Here is an 18224-nt window from a genome sequence, read left to right on the forward strand (position 1 = left end):
AGATAGTTGTTCTGGCCCAGCAACAGCAGCAGCAGCAGCGTGTGTGTGTGTGTGTGTATAAAAGTTTCTTCACACTTATGGTGACCTAGTAGCAGTGTGTTTTATCCAAATGTGCATCTATTTGCATGCACTGAAGGATTTAAATTTCTTGGACAATGTTCCCTATTAGGGTTGGTGATTCAATAAACCCAAATTACGGGGGGGGGGGGGGGCACCCAAAATCCATATTCATAAAGTTTAGGAAATCCAAGATTTTCTGTTTAGGAAATCCAAGATTTTCTGTTTTTTCTGTTGAAAAAATCGCTTCCATCATCTTCTCTCTCCATTTGTATTCCAAAATAATAGTGCATGTTTCCAAGTTGTTTCACTTCCACTTTCTTGATTCAAATGCTGAACTATTTCAATACAGTCCCCTTTGCTTTCATAACATAAGATCAGATCATTCACCTAAGTCAGAATGTAAGTCCATCTATTGTCTCTATGCCTTCAGTACAGGCAAGGTTCTGCTTTCCCTAGTTCAAATCATTCTTTGATAAGCATCTGATGAAGTTTCTGATTCCAACATAATCCATAAATGCTCTTCTGCAGTTTGCTTATTGAGATACTTGCCCTTGTTTTGTTCAAATCTTGGTGGTTGTTCCATGTAGTCTTCTTCCTTTATTTCTCCGCGTGGAAATGCTGTCAACATCTTCCTTGCAGCTGTAATGCTCAAGAGCAGTCTCACAGAAGTACGTCTGATCACTGGTGAAAAGGTTTTATCATAGTCTTCTCCAAATTTTTGAGAGTATCTTTTTGCAACCAGTCTTGTTTTGTATCTTGCCACTTCCCCTTCTGCATCATGTTTGGTCTTGAAGACCCACTTGCATCCTACTGCCTTCTTTCCAGGTGGTAGTACCATAAATGTCCATGTTCTGTTTTGAGTTAGTATTTCAGTTTCTTCTGCCGCTTTCCTCCACCTCTCTGCTTCTCTGGCAGGCATCCTTGCAATGTCCTCCCATGCGGAGGGCTCTGGAACCATAGTGGGCTTTGCAAGACAAGCATTTCTCAAAGGTGGTAAATCCAAGTTTGTTCTGAGGGAATGTCTGAGGCTTGCAAACCTTCTGGTTGAGCAGGCTCTGAATGCTCCATGTGTGCTGTCCATGGTGCTGTTTATTCTCAGGTGCTTCAAGCATGCTGTCCATGACATTCAGATAGACTGCATCTGGCTGCTGCACTTGATTTTGCTCTACTGAGGTGAAATCACTGGAATCTGCTTTCTTTTACCTGCTGCATTACAAATCTTTAATTCACCAATCTTAGGGTTAAGAATTCTGTATCGTCTGCACCCCTGAGAATATCCTATGAAAATACAGTGGAACCTCAGTTTTTGTTGACTCTGGTTATCGTCAATTTCGGTTTTCATTGATTTTTTCCCATGAACATTTTGTCTGAGTTTTCGTTGGTTGCCTAGGATTTCGTCGGATTTCATGGCTTTCGTCGCCATGCCCACGTAACCTCGCTGCTAATTGACTATGGAAATTTCCTATGGAAATCATTGCCTCGGTTTTCATCGGTTTTGGATTTCACCGATTGTCTTTGGATGGATTGCCGACAAAAACTGAGGTTCCACTGTACCTTCTTCGGAACTGAAATCCATTTTTGAGTGTGTTTCCTTAGCAATATAAGCACATGCTTTTGATCCAAAAACTCTCAAATGGCTTACACTGAGCTTCTGCCCAAACCAAAGTTCCTAAGAAGTCTTATCAGCTCCCTCAGTTGATGGTCTGTTTTGTAAGTAAGTTGCTACATCCAACATTGACATCCAAAATTGGTCAATAAGAATTATTGGTGTTTATCTGTTTTCCCTACTCTATGTAAAATGCTACACAAAGCAAATCACTCTTTAAACCTAGGGTACTTCCCAAATGAAAAGTCGATGGAATGGGTAGCTGTCCACAGGGGGGGAAAATAGAAATTTATCTGGCAAACTTAAAATGCCCTAAAAGAGGTTTTATTGTCCTTTTTTTGCACTCTGGTCCATGCATTTTGGTCCTGTAGCAAAAATAATGGCTGTTAAGGGCTGCTTCACTGACGTACAAATTAACTTCTTGTTTTTCTCATTTGCTAGCTTTCCCTGGAACCAGAGTGACTTCACAATGTTGCCAACTTCAGGTTGGGAAATTCTCAGAAATTGGGGGTGGGGCCTGGGAAGGGCAGAGTTTAGGGAGGGAGTGCAGCATGGATGTGAAGCCACAGAGACCACTCTCAACAGCCACCATTTCCTCCTGGGAAATTGATCTCTGTTGTCTGGAGATCAGTGACAGTTTCAGAAGAACACTCGTGTCCCACATTGAGACTGGTGACCTGTTCAAGCAAAGCTACTCTTAATGTGAAAATTCTGAGTATCTCCAAGTAACAACACATTTCTCTGCATAACTACATCTCTTAGAACAGATGCATTCAGGGGAAGAAAGCTATACAAAGATGGTGAAAACCAGCCCTTCTTCATAGAAAAAAGTAAAATACTCCACAGTGGTTCTGCAGGACCATTTCTATTTGGGAAAAGGGTGAGACACAGAGACCTTGTGCTATCTCACCGTACAAATTAGGGTACTGTCTGTTTTTCTGGAAAAAAGACATATTTGGGAGCTCATTCACAGAACTCCGGCCTTGTGTCTAGTTTGGCCTACAGGAAGAGAGCAAAAACCCATTTCAGAGATGCTTCATTGAAGTCCGCACTCCCCTCATCTAATCAGTCACATTTCTAGTTATTTACTTTGCAACAGCCTGAGCATCTCAAGCCCTCCTTCAGATTCAGAGTTTACTGCTTATTATACCATTGCAATAATGAGAAAGCCCCAACTTGTACATCTTTCAACAGAGATTATGAGTAACTATTTGTTATGTAGGATTAAGCCTGTCTTAACTTGCAACGCTATAGAGTAAAACCATATTCCAACTCTTCTTTAAATGGTTTAAAATTAGGAAGCAAAACCTTGGACAGCTGTTCAGAATGGGAAGAAGCAGGTCACGGTAGATAATGTTCATTTTACCCAACACTACATACCTATTAAAAGAGACGCTGTCACCAATTTGGGGTCGTAGGGGCTTTTTCCTCGGCCGTTTTCAAAATGTGAATCTTCTAGTTTAAAAATATGGTCCTGATGGGGAAGAAGGAAGAGATGAATGATCTAACCAAGCAATCAGACTCCTGTCAAGAAATTATTAGTCAACTAAAGAAGAGCAACCAATTCACTACTCAGCTCACATCCATTAATAGGTCTATGTTTTCTCCCCACACTCTTAACTTAAGAATTCTGCAAATGTAGCTTGAAAGTCCAGAGCGGGTGTCTGAATTCCTCCATCATTCTTACCAGAAGCTAGTCTGCTACACTTGTTTTTATTTAAGCAAGTCTTTATTGGCATAGACTACAGTACAACAATAATAAAAACGGATTAAAAAGCATATACAAAACAGGAAATAAATGTTAGGTCGAAGGAAATCTACTGGCGTTTGGTAATTTCCAGGAGAAAGTCTGCCACTATCATACAGAGAGAAGGATCAGGGTTGTCCAACAAGTAGTGTAATCTAATTAAATCGGGGAGATGGGGTAAATGTAAAGGAGTAAGATTCACATACTTGGATCTGATTTCCTTGTATCTGAGACAGGCTACACTTGTTTGTTGTTTCGTTTATATGCTGCCCATCCCCATGGTGGGCTCAGGCTAGCTCATGGAACATCCTGTTAAAACCCAGTTGCATATTAATACTTTATAGTGCCTCAAAATTCCTCTCTAGCTAGGGAAAGAAAAAGAAATAATAAGACCAAAAGGGAAAGGAAAGAGGAATAGGGACAGGGAAGCCAGTGATGATGGATAGTGCAGTTGCTGCCCTCAACCTAGACCTGGTGGAATAGCTCCATCTTTCAGGCTTTGCAGAACTGAGATAAGTCTTGCAGGGCTCGGGTCTCATTTGACAGAGAATTCCACCTGGCTGTGTAATAGAAGGAGGGGGAACTGCAGTTGGAGCAAAAAGCCTGCATAGAAGTCACCTTTGCCTAAAAACAATATTACAAATCATAGGCTGATTCCGCATGTGCCAAAACAGCAGTGTGAAAATGGTGTAAAAGGGTTTTAAATGGTGCAAAAGGGTTTATACTGTTTTCACTCCGCTTTCACACCGCTGTTTTTGGCCCATGCGGAATCAGCCATACAGAGGGAAATAACTTTGCTTTGTTAATTTAGTCTGCTGCCTGGTGGAAGAATAGAAGTGAGGGAACAGAACCACTCAGACCAGCAGAATGCAAATCTAGAGCCAGAACTCGGGAGACTTTTAAAATTTTGAGGTGGGGGACACTTTCAAATGTCCCTGAGGTGCTCAGATGTAGCTGCATAGTTCCTTAAGGCCGAAGTCAGCCCCCTCCCCCCTCCCCAACCTGGTATGAAGTAGTGTTATCATAGTAACACCATTATCAAATTTGCTGATGACACAACGGTGGTGGGGCTCATCTCTGGAGGGGATGAGTCTGCCTATCGGAATGAAGTGGACCGACTGCTCTCATGGTGCAGGGAAAATAACCTGGTTCTTAACACTCAATAACAAGACAAAGGAGCTCATAGTGGACTATAGAAGGAATAGCTCAGAAATTCAGCCCTTTGACTATAAATGGAGATCAAGTGGAGCTGGGTGGCTAGTTTTAAATTCCTACAAGTTATGATTGAAGAGGATCAATCTGGGGAGTACAGATCATCATGGTGTAGGTTTAAGAAAGCCCAGCAAAGACTGTACTTTCTGAGACTTTTAAGGAAGCAACAACTAGATGGAAAACTTCTGGTGTCCTTTTACCGCTGTGCTATAGAGAGTGTCCTAACCTACTGCATCTCAAAGCGGTTCTCCAGCTGCACAGTGGCTAATAGGAAGGCGCTCCAAAGGGTGATCAATACTGCACAAAGCGATTATCGCCTGCCCTCTCCCCTCCTTGGAAGAAATCTATATAATGCCCGTCTAAATAAAGCCCAAAATATTCTTAAGGACCCGCCCCTATCCAGCACACTCTCTTTAACCGCTACCATCTGGCAGACGCATACAGGGCCCTCAGAATTAGGACAAAGAGGTTTAGAGACAGCTTCTACTCTAGAGCTGTGGCTATGCTAAACTCCGCTGCTTCATATTGATGTATTTGGGGCTATGTAGGGATGGGTGGAGGATGATGATGTATGAGTCTGAAATTGCATGAGTCTGAAATTGTATGAGTCTGAAATTGTGTGCATCGAGGAATGCTGCTGTAAATTTCGTTGTGCGTGCACAATGACAATAAAATGCTTATGCTTATGCTTATGCTTATGTGAGAAGGGCCTGACAAGCAGAGCAGAGCTTGTGGACCACGGTGCCTCAGCAATACATAGAATCAACTTTTCAAGTGCCTCGGTCTATTGTAATTTATTTGACCTGTCAAATTTCTCAGGATGAAATTTTAATTTTCTGAAATCGATATGACTAGGGACTCATTTTAAAGAACTGATATGCTTCTTCCATTTGATTCCAAGTTCCAGGTTGGCTGAACATCAGTGGAAAAATTCAAAACTGGCATCTGTGTCATATTATCCTTGACTGATGAGTATGGATGTCAGAAATGACACATCCCCGCCATTCCAGACATCAGCCATCGTCAAGAATATTGAACAACTGTCTGAGGACATCGAGGCTGGGGCTCTGTGTTCAGGGTAGCCATGCATAATTCATCACTTCTGTTGCTGTCAGGCTTACACGCGATGACCTCAGGAAAAACTAGTGCTATATTATGCGATGGGGGTCAATTCTTTCTAGGTAACTTATTAAGTGTGATTACATATGCAAGCAACAAAATACATGACCCTAAAAGCAATTCAATTGAATGTTTCCCTGGCTCTGAAACAAGGCAAATGGAGAGGGAATACAAATGAATAAAAAATGATATATTGCTATATCCAGGGTTCTGATTTATCTAGGACATGGTTCACCCATGCATGCTTAGCACGTGATGTTTGAAGCCTAAACCAGATGTGTCTTCGGAGCACCAAGCTCAGAGCTCCCAGCAATTTTAACCCAAGTTTATTTGGTTCTGGTGGGTTTTCCGGGCCTTCGACAATACAGGTTTATTTATTTGGGAAAGGTCTATGCTACCTCTCCAGGAAACCAGCAAAAATTAATTCTCATGTATGAGAGAGTCCTTTCTACACAGACTCAACAACAACACAAGCCTTTATTGGCATATAAAACAGGACAAAATTTTAAAACAAAACAAGGTTAAGAAATACAGTTAAAATTGCTAAAATTACTAATTTCCAGTATAAAATTTGCAACAGTTTCACAAAAGAGCACATCAGAGCTGTTCAGGAGATTGGGTATCTTATAACACTCATGCCACTGAGAACACTGCAAGAAAATGGAATTCATGTATTTCATGCGTATCTTATTGTATTTAGGGCATAGAAACAAAGAATGGTCAAGTGTTTCAACTGTAGTCCTATCACATGAGCAAACTCTTTTAGAATGTTCCATATTCTTAAATCTTCCCTCCAGCAGAGATGATGGCAGCACATTACATCTTGCAGTAGCCAAGGCTCTCCTCTGGGTGGGATTAATCAGCAGACGAAGATATGCTGCCATAATTCCACGCTCGCATGGGATTAATAATGTAGTAGGAGAACAGGTTGTCTTGGCAGCACGAGTCAAATTATGAAAATCAAGATCCAAGAGCCTATTCTTGACTAGTCTGAAGGCTTCCCACCTTTTGTGAGCATAAGGGATGATTCCAAGGGGAAACCAATAGCTTCAACCTTTCTAAAGATCAAAGTATACCATTCTGAAACAAAGTGATCTGATAACAGAGAGGGAATATGGATCCCACTAGAAAATGTATATGCAGCCAATATTTTATGGCCCTTATCCATGCCAAGGTTTCTAGAGTTGTTTGGCCCATCTCAATGCACAACGCAGCATAAGGCACACATCTAGGGAGCCCCATTAGTTTCCGAAGGAATTTGGAATATAATAAATTAAATGATTTATTTATTGCCGAAATCCAAATGGGGGGCTACACAGACTCTTTAAAACATTTTAAGGCAGGAAACAATTTTTTTTCTTCATGGAGCTCTGCATTGTTTTTACCCCCAAAACATCTTATCTGCAGCCTCAAAATGTTTTAACTGAATGCCCTTTTAAAACGATTCTTCACATTTTCAAAATGGCTTCATTTGCCTGTGCAGTCCCTTTAAGACATTTCCCAAGCCTCTCTGCCTTCCCTGCATGCCCTCATCAGCGCCATTTTCTCAGTTCAAAGAACTGCAACACCCCTCAGTGAAGCATAGAAGCAAGGTTGTCAAGCAAACAAGGGAGAAGAAAGGGAGAAATCACAAAATGGTGGCCAGCAGAGGGTGAATATAGGCATACATCACGATAAAATGTAAGGGGGAATCAAAAATGGAAAGGGCCAAGGTCTGATTTGAATAAGGACCGAGGGGTCAGGGACTTAAGGGGACAAATTTGAATGCTACTGGTGAGCTGAAGGTCTGATCTTGGATTTAAAGTGACACTCATTCTGGATAGGGTTGTACTCCCCTAAAGGAATAGGTCAATAGTCTGGGGGTGCTCTTGAACCCAGGCCTACTGCTGGATAAACAAATGGCAGCTTTGGCCACGAGTGTCTTTTTACCAGTGTCAACTGGTTAGCTGGCTGTAGTCTTTCCTGGGCAGAAAAGCTCTGACCACTGTGATGCATGTCCTAGTTACATTTAGATTAGATTACTGCAGTGCACTGCCCTCGCAGGGTCCATCTCACTCAAGTCTTGGTCTATCTGCATTGGCTCCCAATTGGTTTCCAGGCCCAACTGAAGGTTCTGGTCCTGATAGACTGCTTGCTGCCATACCTGACCATTATAGTCATCTTCTGAGACACCTCAAAGACAAATAACATTTAGTTCAATATGAGCTTTCATGAGTCACGATTCAATTCATCACATATCTGAGGAAGTATGCTGATGAAGACTGTTACACAGGACTCACAAAAGCTCATAAAGACTTATTTTTAAGATGCCACAGGAATTATACTTTCTTTTGATACAACACGCTAAACTGGCTAGCCCTTTGTAAACCTCCCAGGCTTAGGTGCCTGCGCCTTCTGAGGTAAGATGGGGGCAACCTGAGAGAAGGGCATGGGAGAAGAAGCTAACAGTGGAAGAGCTCAGTGGTAAAACATGGACTTTGCATGCAGAAGGCTTAGTCCCTGCTATCTCCCATTTAAGAGACTGTGTGTGGATACCAGAAACTAGACACCCACTACTAGATAGCACAGCACAGATCCAAGGTAGCTTCATATGTGGCAAAAATCTGGTGGCAAAGCTTGAGTTAGAAGAAGAAGAAGAAGAAGAAGAAGAAGAAGAAGAAGAAGAAGAAGAAGAAGAAGAAGAAGAAGAAGAAGAAGAAGAAGAGGAGGAGGAGGAGGAGGAGGAGGAGGAGGAGGAGGAGTTTGGATTTATATCCCCCCTTTCTCTCCTGTAGGAGACTCAAAGGGGCTTACAATCTCCTTGCCATTCCCCCCTCACAACAAACATCCTGTGAGGTAGGTAGGGCTGAGAGAGCTCCGAGAAGCTGTGACTAGCCAAGGTCACCCAGCTGGCATGTGTGGGAGTGTACAGGTTAATCTGAATTCCCCAGATAAGCCTCCACAGCTCAGGTGGCAGAGCAGAGAATCAAACCCGGTTCCTCCAGATTAGATACACAAGCTCTTAACCTCCTACGCCACTGCTGCTCCTCTCTGGAAGAGGCAACAGCCAGCTCAGTAGTCCCCATACCTGCCCGACCACCTTGCAATAGGGCAAAGGCTATCGTTTGATTGAGTCTGGGGTAGCTCAGGCAGAGGAGCACGCCCTGAAATGGCAGTGGCAGTAATCTGGTGCCCTACCCAGAGCATTTGCTCAGGGCTTCAGACTCACTATGGGCACTTTCTCATATGCAGAATAATGCACTTTCAATTCGCTTTCAATGCACTTTGCAGCTGGATTTTACTGTGCAAAATAGCAAAATCCACTTGCAAACAATTGTGAAAGTGGATTATAAGTGCATTATTCTGCATGTGTGAAAGTGCCCTATGACTGTCCCTGCCTATTTCTATTCTTTCTTGCGCTTAACATAAGCTGTGCAGGCAAAATTACAAAACGCTGGTGTTCAAAATAAACGGTGTAAATGTGTAATTTATTTTAAGCACCAAAATAAGAAATTTGACTTCCTGTGATACTTTTAGAACTATATTTTTATACAAGGAGCGGTGCTGGGAATGCAAAAGGTAAGGCTGTAAGAGTTGTCATTCTTTCCTTTGTGCTAATATAAAATAGCTTTTTCCTTCTGTGTTTTTAATAAAGAAAAATAACGTCTCCCTTACCTACTAATACATGGTGTTGTTGAAGAATAAACTTACCTATGAAAAGATTAATTCCATTGTGTGGTTGAAGACATATGTGCCCGTAGACATAATTATAATGTCTCTCTTTGACAAGTTACAATTACTTCACAGAGTATAGTTTTAAGGAAGCCTACAGTTCCCTCCTCCTTTTACCAATTCAAAAGCGACCAGAAATGTACTTTTCCCCGTCGGAGCAACACAAATGTTGCTTACACAGAAACACATGTATGTTAGTAGACCATGTAGACTGAGGGAAAAAAACCAATGTCCACATAAGGACAACTTCCTGAGTCAGACATCACTCAGATTTCCACTATATACAATGAAGATACATTTGGGGTGATGGATAGTTGATACTTCATCCCTTCCCAATACCCACTGAGGAAGCGCATCTCTAGACGAATACATCAAGGTCAGAAGGGTATCCATGCTGTCAATTGAGGAGCAGCATTGAAACCCAGGGCCTCAATTGTTTTAAGAGTTCTTCACTGGGGAACTCTAAGCACAAAAATATTTTCCATTTCTACCATCCTGTGAAGTTTTTGCCTTCCCTAGAAGTCCTGAAGGGGGTAGGAATTACATACTACTTGCAACATGGCCACCCTGTTAATCTCCAGAAAGGGAAAGCAAATAAAACTCCAGTTTATTGTCAAAGGTTTTTACGGATAGAATCAACTGGCTGAAGTGAGTTTTCCAGGCTGTGTGGCCCTGATCTGGTAGTTTTTTCTCCTAGCATCAGTTTCCTCTGCTGCCAGCGCTCGTCATTTTATGATGCTGCAGAGATTCTCCATGCCCACAGATGTTTGCTCGAGGTTTCCCTGGGGCGTTTGCTCTGCAGGCTCCACTGCTGGGCACCTTTTCAGTCTGAAAAATACATGGTTAAACTCAGCTCAGCCTGCTGATTCCAGCAATAAATAGCTTTTTCTTTTTAAAATTTTCCATGACCTGACTCTGAAGACACACAGACACAATATGGAAACAGGCATGGATTCTGAAATCATGTTCGTGTGTCTTTGAACACAGCTCATCAAAAATACTGCCGGAATCAACAGGATGAGCTGAGTACAACCATGTACTTTTCACGCTGAAAAGGCACCCAGCGGCAGAGCCTGCAGAGCAAACATCCTGGGGGAACCTTCAGCAAACAGCTGTGGGCACAGAGAAATCTTCAGCAAAAGGGTGCAGGCATGGAGAATCACTACAGCACCACAAAATGTCAGGCACGAGAGTCGTAAACTCGGGTGGGAGGAAATGGAGGGCAGGGGGAAAAACCCTTTCTCCTCTAACTCCTTTTTTGTCTCTGCTGTCCAGACAAAAAATGAAGACGCAGCTTTTTAAAAATGTGACCAGGACATCTTATTTGTGCTGTGCATAATCAGCCCATGTGTATTTCCCATCTGAGCCTGAATCCGATTGCTTCATGCAGTGGCAGAGTTCAGCCAGTACTTCTGGAGAGCCCCAGCAAGTGCAGAAGGGCTTCACCTCTATTCCACCTGAGTCCACCAGGTTGAAGCAGCTTGCCTGGTGGTGCAATAGCAGAGCTTCACATTTACTATATCCTCAAGACTTCCAGCAAGTTGGGTAGAAGGCAAACTTCAGAGCTAAATATTTGGGTGCAGAGCTGCTTTTGAGAAGGGAGGGAGCAAGGATGGCTGGGTGGGTGGGAATTTGGTGCTTGTAGGGTGGAGGAAGGTTGAACCATCAGGAAATGAAATATGTGTAATTCTTCTGCTCGGGTTTTGCAGAAGATGCCAAGTCCCATCTGTCCTTCAGTCATGTTCCAGCAAGTTATTTCCAGTAAATTAAGTAACTTTGTTTCTACCCCATCTTGCTTTCTAAGGGGCACCCAAAGCACCTTAAGAACATAAGAACTAGCCTGTTGGATCAGACCAGAGTCCATCTAGTCCAGCACTCTGCTACTCGCAGTGGCCCACCAGGTGCCTTTGGGAGCTCACATGCAGGATGTGAAAGCAATGACCTTCTGCTGCTGCTTCTCCTGAGCACCTGGTCTGCTAAGGCATTTGCAATCTGAGATCAAGGAGGATCTGAAAGGCAGGTTACAGTGAGAATGTGTGACAGACCCATGATCACCCAGCTAGACAGTCAGGGAACTCTGGGTGCGTGTGTGTTTTAATATACCCTTTACTTGTTTAAAGATCAAAGATGTATTTTTGAAAAAAAAAGAGAAGTTGATAAAAGTTGAAAATCTAATGAAAATATGTAATAAAATGCATGTCAATTGTATCATCCGACTGAACTAATTTATTGTATGCTGGTCTAGTAAAATCTGTTGAATAGAGATATGGCAAATTGTTGGAAATCTAGATCAATTCTAAGTATATTTACACGTTATTTTTTCACTGAATCTTGGATGACACACCTTTTTATTTGGAGTCAACTTATCTCAATGAACTCGTTTATTATATTCTGCTCTTGTAAAAACAAGGAGCAGTTTGTTTGTATTTGTTTATTTGTAATGTGTTATTGGAATTGGCACTGCTTTGCATAGCCATGTAAATGGATGGTTATGATCAGTAATTGGTTAATAAAGAAAAAAGATGTGACATAAAATATCATCATTAAACTTACTGTATCATGGGGGAAAGAATGGGATGGTTCATAATTTTTTATCATGTGTGTTGTATTTTTAATGAAACCATCTGGCAACCCTACAGGGAATTTTAACAGTTAATGTATCTAAACAAAAGAGATCATGCTCAGTTTGAAATGACCCCTGAATAATTCCACTGAGAGAAAAGGTCCAGGCTGTTTTCCCCCCCAGCAACAGCAAATTACACAACAAAAGATACAGGGGAACAACTCTGTATCCAGCTGTGTTCAGAAGTTCCAACTGCACTGAATAAGTATCTGAGAGAGGATAGCCTTTAGATATGGCCACCCACAGCACTTAAACACATTGTGGCTTTGGGAAAAGCAGAAACTTGAGCAGGAGCCTGCTAATTTGATGGCTACCAGCAGCCAATTAACTTCTTGCTGAATTTGTTCTCATTTTTTTGCTAACGGGGTCGATTCCCCACTTACCATCGACCATCCTTTGCTGCGCGCTACTCTCAGAGTGTGTCATTTCTGGCGCGCTCCCGAGCTTCCCCACAACCCCGCACTCTGTGCGTGGTCATCAAAAGGCGCTGTTTTGAGGAGCGCAAGGAATGACGCACGCTGAGGGGGTGCAAGATCGGCTCTGTTGTCGCCACCCCTGTAGTGGGGAGTGCCGCAGGAACCCACGCTACTTGGCGAGAGTAGCGAGCAGCAGATGGTAAGTGGGGAATCGACCAGGCACAGAAGCACAAATCCTGGGGTGTGAACCAAAGAACCCTTCCCCTTCAGCTCTTACTCTGAGGACTGCAACCTAAGGCTGGGTGGAAGACTACCTAGCAGAGAAGGAAGGAAGAGATGCTGGACACTCAGAAATCTTCCCCCGGGTTGTTTTTTTGTTGTATTTCTTTTTTGGTATTTCTTTCTCGTCCCCATTGGGGGGGAAAGCAGGCTGCAGACAGACAGACATAACTGGGAGAGAGCAATTCTAATTGGGTCGACTCGGAATCCTACTCAGGTTCATTCAATGGAGCTTACTCCTAGGAAAAGTGCTTGGAGGATGCTTCTCTTAGAATTCCAACTATCCTTAACAGAGACCAAGCCAGACTAATGTCCTTGCTATTACATACTTAAATCAGCTTCCAGATCCCCGCTAAACTATGTGTGGGTCAGTTGTAAGTTCTAGGTCTCAAGAAAAATACAGGGGAGTGTATGCACACAGTTGGTTTGACACATGCTAGAAGTCAGCATGGTGGGGCATGTCCCAAAATGATTGTGAGATCAGCATCACAGCCTTAACATCCTGAATTCCTGATTTTTTTAAAAAAATGCCACCAATCCAAACAATCCGTTTCTTTTACGGCACTAAATAATATAGATGTTACTTCTTTATTATTCCACATAAAGCAAAATACATGCCACACTCATCAGAGAAGGAAATCTACAAATTAGAAGAACATAGTAGCTATAACAGAGCACCTAGTACCACAAAATGTCAGCAAAATTACTGAAGAATCAACAATAAAAGCAGGGCTGCTGAGAACTCAGACATGAAAGCAATTACCAGTCTAATTCCCATTCATTTACATGTCTAGCTGCTGTGTGTAAACGACTGGGGAATGCACTGGCAAACCATGCTGTAAACATTACCTAGTAAACATTTTGATGTGACATCACACCATGGGTTAGTAATAACCTAGTTCTTGCACAGGGGACAACCTGTACTTTTAGATCCTGCATAAGAAGAAGAGTTTTTATTTATACCCCTCTTTTTCTCCTGTGAGGAGACTCAAGGTGGCTTACAAGCTCCTTTCCCTTTTTCTCCCCACAATAGACACCTTGTGAGGTTGGTGGGGCTGAGAGAGTTCCAAAGAACTGTGATTAGCCCAAGGTCACCCAGCAGGAATGTAGGAGTGCAGAGACTCATCTGGTTCACCAGATAAGTCTCTGCCACTCAGGTAGAGGAGTGGGGAATCAAACCCGGTTCTCCAGATTAGAATCCACCTGCTCTTAACCACTACACCACACTATTTTAAGGGGCTAGCAAGTTAATGGCATCCCATAATTTTAAAGAAAAGCAAGAATAATTAAAGAGAGGAACTCAGAAACATGCTTGAGGCAGCTCAGAGTTTAAACAGACAGCCATTTTTTAAAAAAGATTAAAAATGAGCTAGGGCACAGAAAGATGACATTAAACAAATTAGACAGTCCTCAGCCTAGAGAAAATTTAAAAGGGATTTTCAAAAATTAACCACTTCATTAAAAGTCTGGGCATCAAGTGTGGGCACTCAAGGGGGAGGCCATTCCACAAGCAAGGTGCTACCACTGAAAAAGCCCTGTGTGGTCACCACCTGTCCCATCTCTGAAGATGTGAGATACAGAGAACAGAGTTAAGAAGAATAGAAAGTCCAGGAAGAGGTAGTCCTTCAGTTACTCAGGCCCTAACCCCTAACCCATTTTCCCTAGCAATGGATGGGCAACATAAATGTGTATATTTTTACGTGATTAAACATTTACATTATTCATAAAATGCTTTTCTGCTACTGCACTGAAGGTGGTTTACAATCCAAAATAACCGGTTACAATATAATACCTCCTTACACAAAAAGTACACAAGACTAGAAGGGAAGAGGAAAACAAGTAAACTTGGGTACCGACATTTAAGAGAACGTAGTTAACAGTTACAAAATGACCAGGTGGAATAGCCAAAGTGGGAGATAGTTCTGGGAGTACAAGAGTTGCCAGCAGCGTGGGGCAGTTCTGCCTCACTTCTCACAGCAAAGAGTGGCCATGCCTCACATGCGGCCGCAATGCAGGAGGGGAGGCCCGGCAGAGAGGCTGTCTGCTCGGCCCCGGGTCAAAGGGCCAACGTTACGGCCCTTTCTGCGCATGCGCGCCTGCTCTGGCTGCCAGGAAGTCATCTTGCCCAGAGAAGGGCAAGATTGACGTGAATTGGGGTTGGCGTGCTCTCGCGAGGCACGAGAGCACATCGTTGTAATGGGGGCTGGGCCAGAGCTTATTTGAAGCCCTGCCTTGTGGACCGGCCCCATTCGGAGCCGAAGCAACACGTTTTTCCCGCCCACCCAATTCCTGCTATTTTAAATGTTTGAATGATGTTCTTGTCATAGCCACTGGCGGGTTGCACATGGGGGATGATCCGCTGGTAGGGGGAGCTGGGGGAGCTCCCCTGTTTAGCACACCTCATTAGGAGGTGGGGGTGTAGCAAGCTTTCGGTAGGAACGCCCTGCGTGGGGTTAAGAAGCTTGCGCCTCTAGCGTGAGTTGGATGGGGCCTCCAGTCATGGGCATTTCGCCGATCTGGTCTTTGTCTCACTCCAATCTTTCGCTTGGTTTATTCCTCCAGCAGCTCGGCTGAGGAATTGGTTTGCTCTGGGGGACAGCACTAATGCTGCCCAGATGCTTGGATCATCCCCCATGCTGCGCCATCTAGTTTATCCCATGCTTTCTGTGAATAAAGTTTTTTGGCTATGGCCAGTTTTCTTATCCACTTAAATTGTGTTGGTGTGTTATTTTGGAAAAGGTAGCTGAGCGGGAAGGGCCATACATCTACCTGCAATAGGAAGGTTGGAATTATTCTGGGAGCAGAGAACCAATTCCAAGCATTCACAATTCATCACTTCCAAGTTCTTATGAGTATATGGACCAACTTTAGTATGGAGTCTGACCATGTGGGAAGGATTATTTGTTCAGCAAGAGATACTTCAAGTTCTAGGACTACTGCCTGGAGAACAGAGGTATCCTCATAATTGCAATCCATGCTGCCAGATGGCACCAGGATGTCTGATAACTAGTTGATATCAAATCATACTATGGCCCACAGCCTTTGCAATCCTGAAGCCACTAAACTGTCAATGCTCTTAGCCAAAGCTCTCTGGCCCCACCTACGTTATATGCTTTTATCAGTTCTAAGCTGATTTCCTCCAGAGATTCCTGGGGAGTATTATTCTTCTGCATTAGATCCCGAGGCTGATTAGACAGATGATCTGAGGAGTTTAGATGCAGAAAATTCTGTGCACTAAATCTACAGCACTATAGTTTCCTTGGTTTCTTGAAAAAAGGGAGCAACTATTAAATCACTTTTGCATCTGTGGTGTATATAACAATATACCACCAACCGCATACATTTAATTTCTTTCGAAATCACTGCTGAAAACACTCTGCACTATACCTAGCAATTGTTTTAAAATCTAATCTATTGAAACAAATTTGAAGGATGAATGGGCATGGTGTAATGATTAGTTCTTGCTACACTAAGGTGACCAGATTTTTACGATTGAAAAGGCATGCGTTTCTGACGCTATCGCACACGCACATTGCCATTGCCGCATCAATTGGCACCAGATGAGCACACTGAAGCCGAGGCGGCGCTTCGGTCATAAAACAGGAATTCGCCCCAGAAGGCACTGCGGTAGCGCGGGAGATGCTCCCTCCTGCGCTGACGCACTGCCTTCTGGGGCGCTTCCGTGTTTCCTGATGGGGAGCACCGCCGCAAAAGGCAGTGTGCTCCTGCGACCGCGTGCGCGCTGCCGCAGGAGCACATTGTCTAATCAGGACAATGTCAAAGCCCGGTGGGACGCGGGACATTGCGCAAAAGCGTGAGTGTCCCGTGAAAATCGGGATGGCTGGTCACCTTATGCTACACTGTATTGTGCTTGAGTATTTTTACGTGAGAGAGTTTGTTTCTCTTCTGCTGTAACTGTGACAGACAGTGATGTCAGCACATGGATAATAAATAAGGCAAGAGGAGAAGAGTATTCAAATATAATCCACTCAAAAGCATGAGGTAAGGAGGGGCAGCTTTGCATAGGCTGCTCCATAAAAAGTTTTATGATGTTGTCTACTTATTCATGAATATGAAGCTGCTTAATGCCCCTGAGTCTACTGTGAGTGCTGGCACCTCTTCAGGCAGAGGCCTTTTTCAGTCTAGTGCAGGGGTAGGGGCGTTTCCTTCAGATAAATTCAGAATTATAATTCCTACTCGTGCCTCTGTCAGCATGGCCAATTGGCCATGCTGGTAGGGGCTGATGGGAATTGTAGTTCCTGAACATCTGGAGAGCTGCAGGTTCCCTACCCCTGGTTTAGTGATTAGCAGAAATGCTGAAAACAGGATTTGTAAAATCCTTCCTAAACTCTACACAGTTGCCCCCAATGATGTCACAATACAGCTGGTGCTGGAGATAGTAATTCCAAGTTAAGCTTCTTCATTCACCCACTCCTTTAACATCTTGGTCAATGTATAGGCTTCCAGGTCCCCCTGGCAACCAACTGGAGATGTTGGGAGGTGAGTACAGGGGGTGGCAATTTGCATCCATGCATGACGACATCACTTCCCTCCTGGCAACCAATGGGAGATGCTGCAAAGCAGGTACAGGGGGAGGCAACCTAAACCCGTGCAGAACAACATCACTTTCAACATGATATGGAAGAACTGGCATCACACTGGGGGGACACTGTAGCACATGTCCCCAAACTGTATGGTTTCCATAGAGTTTTGTGGAGAGCGATAGAGTGTTTCCCATTGCAACGTCAGAGCTACCACATAGTGCCAGATGTGACATCATCACATACAGACGAAAATAGCTCCCCCCCCTTTTGGCTGGCCTGCTTCCACCTGCCAAACAGCTGAGCATTGGTGAGCAGCACCAGGAATCCCTGGGAGTTTGCTTGCTGTTAATGGGCACCTGGGAACCCTGTCAATTTACCTAATGTCTTGCAATGTAACAACAGGCAAAGTTGGAACTAACAAACATGTTTGCAAGAAATTGTCAGGATACCGGACTGACTTTCCCCCCACTGCTTTCCATCAACCCCTCCTCCTCCACAGATTGCTTCCTCCCTATTCAATAGACAACTTACTTTCATGACTAATGATTCTCTAACCTCATGAAAGTTATATTTATAGAACCCAGGACAAATGTGAGGTAAACACGTAGCCTCTTTTATCATCTTGTTTACTAGTGGTAGTAAACATGTGGCCTCTTTTATTATCTAAGTTACTGACAATAGAAACATGCTATCTTGGGATTGTTAAAATTTTTCTTTGTTCTTAGAATGCAAAGAAATTCATTAATCGATGACCAGAGATTAATTTTGACAATAGCCAATGATTCAGACTGTTCGACTCCAAATGAACTGAGATTGCCTAAATTCAATGAAGGATGTCAAAAAAGTGGAGAAATGGATGTTTACTTTCAGACACATACCAAATCCACCCAGGATCAGAGGTGGGATC

The 18224-nt window shown here is 43.3% G+C and overlaps 1 protein-coding gene across 1 annotated transcript in view; it reads right to left on the reverse strand.

Moving 5' to 3' along the window:
* SEMA3A (semaphorin 3A) overlaps window positions 1–18224 on the reverse strand; it is a 170427-nt gene that overhangs the window by 75510 nt on the left and 76693 nt on the right. The window contains exon 5 of the mRNA XM_048499799.1: window positions 3047–3140. Within this exon, the coding sequence (XP_048355756.1) occupies window positions 3047–3140 (94 nt within the window). The remainder of the gene's footprint in view (window positions 1–3046; window positions 3141–18224) is intronic.

Source organism: Sphaerodactylus townsendi, linkage group LG06, assembly GCF_021028975.2.
Source record: "Sphaerodactylus townsendi isolate TG3544 linkage group LG06, MPM_Stown_v2.3, whole genome shotgun sequence".
In the NCBI taxonomy this organism is placed as follows: domain Eukaryota; kingdom Metazoa; phylum Chordata; class Lepidosauria; order Squamata; family Sphaerodactylidae; genus Sphaerodactylus; species Sphaerodactylus townsendi.